Raw genomic sequence first — 5,692 nt, forward strand, 5'->3', positions numbered from 1 at the left:
TTGAAGAATTCCCGAAAATTAACGACGTACAACTGAAGATCCAAATTGATTCATCCGTCCCTCCCGTAGCACAGGCTACTAGACGTCTACCTATTGCTATGGAGGCTGAGGTAGAGAAGGTAAGTGTTCTATAACATCAACGATGTATCGATTGTATTAATAAAAAAAAATCAATCAAATAGGCCATCCAAGATTTACTTGAAAGGGGTATAATTGAACGAATGGACGGTCCGCTGACATGGGTTTCCCCATTAGTTCCAATTCGAAAAAGTAACGGGAAAATTAGACTTTGTGTCGATATGCGAGAAGCCAATCGTGCTGTGCTGAGAGAGAACTACCCTATGCCAAATATTGATGCGGCCATTGCTTCAATTCACAAGGTTTCTAAACTTTCCAAGATTGATTTAGAATCAGCCTATTATCATTTCGAATTAGAACCTCGTAGTCGGCAGATAACGACTTTTACGTCAAGGAGTGGAATTTACAGATTCCGTCGACTTATGTTTGGAATTAAGTCAGCTCCTGAATTATTCCAAAGAGAAAGAGCTATGGAAAATTTGTTTCGAGGCATTAAAGGGTTGGTTATATTCATGGACGATTTTCTTATTCACGGAGAGACAGACGAAGAACATGATCGAACGTTACAAAAAGTTTTAAAACGACTTAATGACTTGAACTTGAAGATCAATAATGAAAAATCATTGTTTGGCGTAGGCGAATTGACGTTTCTAGGTCATATACGACCTCCCAACAACTTGACAGAACTAAAATCTCTTATGGGTATGATCAACTTTGTTGGTAAATTTATACCTAATCTGTCCACTTTGACAGCAAACATTCGAAAACTTATGATCAAAGATACCCAATTTGCTTGGCAACAAGTACACAATGACGAACTAAACGCAATCAAAGCAATACTGGGTAAAGTTGGATCTCTGGGGTTTTACGATCCTACGGACAAAACTTTCTTAGTCACGGATGCTAGTCCGGTCGGAGTTGGGGCCATCTTGTTGCAAGTGGAAAATGGTGCTTCTCGACCTGTATATTGTGCATCAAAAAGTCTCGCATCATACGAAAGGAAATATTGCCAAACAGAAAAGGAATGTTTCGCAATAGTATGGGCGATGGAGAAGTTTTATATGTATTTATTTGGACAAAGATTTACTTTGATCACAGATTGTAAACCATTACAATATCTGTTCAACCGAGTTCGTGCGAAACAATCAGCAAGGATTGAAAGGTGGTGGATACTGCGTCTACAGGTGTTTGATTTCGAAGTAATGTATGAACCCGGAGACAAGAATTTGGCTGATGCTTTTTCTCGAATGGCAGTTGTTGATTCCGGACATGATGGAGAAAATGATGTGATTGGTTGGTTGATTAATGAAATGATGCCATCATCGTTGACCATAGGGGATTTAGAAAAAGAGAGTCTTAAGGATGAACATTTAAGTTTGGTTCGTGAAGCTATTTTATCAGGAACGTGGGATAATGTCCCAATACAGTACAGAACAGCCACAATCAAAGATGATTTAAGTGAATACGGTAATATGATATTGAGAGGAGATAGAATAGTCATTCCACGGAGCCTACAGGAGAAGACAGTTCAGTTAGCTCATCTAGGACATCAGGGTACTACAGGAATAAAAGCTCACCTTAGATCAAAAGTATGGTTCCCGGAAATGGACAAGCTGATCGAAAAAGTGGTAAATAATTGCAAACCCTGTAAAATGACGTCGCTACCGGATAAACCAAACCCAACCATTCGACGAATTCCAACGCAGCCTTGGCAAGATCTGGCAATGGATTTCAAAGAAGGGTTACCTTCCGGCAAATCTTTGTTAGTTGTAGTGTGTGTCGTGAATTCAGCTTGGACAATGTCCAAGCCGAATTCATTTTAACCGAGCGCAATTAATTGCCCACCACTTTTCTACGAATCCATTATAAGACTGCCTAAAAGAAAACAATCATTTTGACATTTTGCAAATCCATACACGTTCTAAGCAATTCGATCATATTCGAGTATTGTACACATCTAACAAAATATCACAAATATATTTAATTTGTTACCTACTATTCTTATTCTCTACAGTGTGTTATACTAGCCGATTCATTCAAATCGAGGCAATGAAACCAGCAACGTCACAGCGGGTGATTAGTGCATTACTTAAAATGTTTGCCAGTTTCGGTGTACCACGCTCTATAACTGCAGACAATGGCCCGCAATTCAGGTCGACAGAAATGAAGCAATTCTGCAAAAGTTACGGCATCCATTTGAATCTATCTACTCCTTACTGGCCGGAACAGAATGGAGCAGTAGAGCGCCAGATGAGGAATTTGGGGAAACGTGTGAAAATTAGTGTGATCCAGGACACAGACTGGGAAGCTGATTTGCTGGATTATTTACTAATGTACCACTCTACACCTCAGGAAACAACGGGTGTCTCACCAGGCCAAATGATGTTTGGCCGAGAGTTGAGAAATGCAATTCCCACTGTGGAAAAATCCGATGTTTTGAAATGGGAGGAGGCGAAGGACCGTGATATGATTACGAAGGAGCGAATCAAACAATATAGTGATGAACGTCGTGCCGTTAAACACCATTCACTACTGCAGGGAGATACTGTCATCATGAAGAATTGTAAACTGGGGGCGCTAGAGCCTCGATTTAGAGCAGAAGAGTTTGATGTAATTAGTGTAAATGGAGGTGAAGTGAAAGTAAAATCTAAGGACAGTGGATGTATATATGTACAGTGGTCACTTGAAAAAGCTAGGAAGTGATGAGGTAGGATCAGGCCAGCAGGGTGGTAAGAGATCAGATGTGGAGGAGGAAGAGAAGCGGAAGAAGACGAAAAAGCGAAAGGTACAGCTACCCAAGCGTTCTGACGGTTTTTTACTGTGAGGAAAATTTCACAAAGTAATAGTCAATATCCAGACAGTTATAAATAAATGTCAAGTAATAAAAAGTGGACATGCTTTTCATTTTCTTAAAACAAGGAGAGATGTATCGGTTATCTATATGTTAGTGTGACAACATAAGCGGTATATTCGGGTTACACATGTGTTGGTTTCAGTGAACGGTAAGTGCTGGACGATATATACCGAACCATGGTTTAACACGGGGTCAGTCGAGATGTAGCGCCTACCGGAGAAGGTTGTCCCACAGAGTTTAGTGATACGCAGTGATAAGTTCGGCCGGTGCGGAAAGACAGTCGATACAGGAGTCCGATAACAATTTTTTGTGTGTACTTTATACCAACCTGAACAGCTTCAGGAATGGTATCTGCTTTGAACATTGCATCAATCATGTGGTGCAATTGTTCAGTTAAAAAATCAAAATCGGAAGCAGTCATGCTACCTGAATCGGCAACATGACCGTTATTTTCCGTTGGGACATGGGTATAAACCTCATTTTGAGAAGAGAAATTTTGTCTACCAGCAGCGATGTTTGCATACGTAGGTACATTGGAAAAATTGGAATTTACTGAAGTGCTTGCTACCCGTTGACGAGCGGCAAAATTTGTTTGTGAATTGTGGTGGGTATGAATTGCTCGACCGGTAACTGGTTTCGAAATTTGAGCGTTTGAAAAATTTCTACCCGTCGAATCTGGGATCCGATTGGAATTTCCGTCATCAATTTTGCACGGGAATTCAAAACTTTTGCGTGAAGGGCATTCCCAGAAATTGGATTTATGATTGCCCCACAATTAGCACATTTAAATTTATTGGAATCTTCTCTCACAGGACATGCGTCCTTTGCGTGAGAGGTTCCACCACAAATCATGCATTTAGCATCCATGTGACAATGTTTGGTTCCATGACCCCACTTTTGGCACTTACGGCACTGGGTGGGGTTTTGGAAATTTCCCCCAGGCCTGCGGAAATGTTCCCATGTAACACGGACATGGAACATAATACAGGCCTTTTCCAAACTTTTCATATTATTTAGTTCACTTTTGTTAAAATGAACTAAATAGAATTCTTGAGAAATGCCCCTCTGGGAAGTACCAGAGTGGGATTTCTTTTTCATCTTAATTACTTGGACTGGTGAAAATCCAAGTAATTGAGAAATTTCAATTTTAATCTCACCCAGTGATTCATCATCACTGGGGAGACCTTTCAAGACGACTTTGAACAATCGCTCAGTTTTGTCGTCGTATGTGAAGAATTTATGGCGCTTCTCAGTTAAATACTGAAGAAGACGTTTGCGATCGTCAAAGGATCCCGGCAAAACGCGGCAGTCACCCTTCTTAGCAATCTGAAATGAAACCTTGATCCCCTGAAGGTTACTCAAAATCTCATTCCGGAAGCCAGAAAACTCGGCAACAGATACCACAATTGGCGGAATCCTTTGCTTTTCGCATGAATCGAATCACCTGGGCTAGAGGTATATTCGATTTGCTCAATTTCATCATTAATCAAATCGAACTGATTGCTCAGTTCGATTGGAGAAGAATTATTTCCGATATTAGAGTTAGAAGGAATATCTGAATTCTCCAGCTTCCTTCTATTTTTCCGCGCTTAGGCAGGACGGTCTTGAAACCTTGTTTCTTTGAAGGAAGTGGAGAATTCAGAGACTCCCCCTTCCTCTTGTTTTTATTAATGCTCATGGCTGAGCGTGGAGACGTGACCTTCTAAGAGGTTTTTTCCCAGAACGGTGTCCCTGCAGGATTACCACCGCTTGTCGGAATTTTACTTCCGCAAACGGGTCCAACGTAAAACGAAGGCACGAGTCCTTGCAAAGATCGTAACGGGATCAGTGGGTACAATTTTCACTTTTTTCCGGCCTGCATTCACCGTTCTTCAATTCTTTTTAAATACCTATTTATAAATCTACACGATTCGAAATTTTTCGATCGAATCTACTCAATTCGAAGACCACAGTTGTTGGAAGATCAAATGGATACGACACAGAAGAATGCTCAGGAAAAGAAAGTGGTGCAGCAGAACCTTCAAGAAGCGCGTTGCAAGTTGTGGTTGTTGGAAACGATCGCAGAAATGGATCTGGACAACTTGACAGAACATGGTCATGAACATAATGAAGAAAGGAATTTTCGGACGGTTTTACTTGCTGAAGCAACTGCCCGATATGAATTACAATGAACCGGATTCGATGGAAGAGCTGATACGTTTCGAAATGATCATATGGAAGTTGGCTTCAGCGGACACAGTCGTAGATCAGGTGATAAATTTCAAACGATTCTTGAAATGGGAACATCTCAAAGCATAGTGGCATTCGTGCGTCGTCTCTACGATAAATGTATGCGAAAAGAAACAAAGAGAATCAATGCGTCTTACACCAACTTTGTGTCGTAAATATCTGAGAACTGCGGAATTCACTATTTGGAGGCTCGCTCAACAATAGGCTTAACCGGATGAGTTCCCGATACTACTGAAGAACTTACATGGACAAAAGTAGCAGAATTTACGACAAATCTCAGACTATTGGCAAAGGTGGGTACGACGTTCTGCGACGTTTCACGCAGTACAGAATCCGAATGGATTTCCAAAGATGTTTTTTTATTTTTTTTATAGAGGGATGAAGGCAAATCTGCATACAGACACCTGAAATTATCACTCAGGGAGTGGGGTTGGCGCGGAAGGCAGAAGGCCAGCCCGCCGGACCCACTAAACCCACCCAAGCAACAGAAGGTTACTTGAGTTACCCTCTCTACTAATACCCTGGTTCCCC

At 41.1% G+C, this 5,692-nt stretch overlaps 1 protein-coding gene across 1 annotated transcript; it reads left to right on the plus strand.

Annotated features, from left to right (window-relative positions):
* Window positions 1-1,442: 1,442 nt before the first annotated feature.
* LOC134217752 (uncharacterized protein K02A2.6-like) lies at window positions 1,443-3,017 on the plus strand. Its single transcript, XM_062696563.1, has 2 exons — window positions 1,443-1,706; window positions 2,093-3,017. Exons 1-2 carry the CDS (start codon window positions 1,670-1,672, stop codon window positions 2,779-2,781), a joined length of 726 nt encoding a protein of 241 aa, XP_062552547.1. The 5' UTR covers window positions 1,443-1,669; the 3' UTR covers window positions 2,782-3,017.
* Window positions 3,018-5,692: the final 2,675 nt, after the last annotated feature.

This window comes from Armigeres subalbatus, chromosome 1 (assembly GCF_024139115.2).
Source record: "Armigeres subalbatus isolate Guangzhou_Male chromosome 1, GZ_Asu_2, whole genome shotgun sequence".
Classification (NCBI taxonomy): domain Eukaryota; kingdom Metazoa; phylum Arthropoda; class Insecta; order Diptera; family Culicidae; genus Armigeres; species Armigeres subalbatus.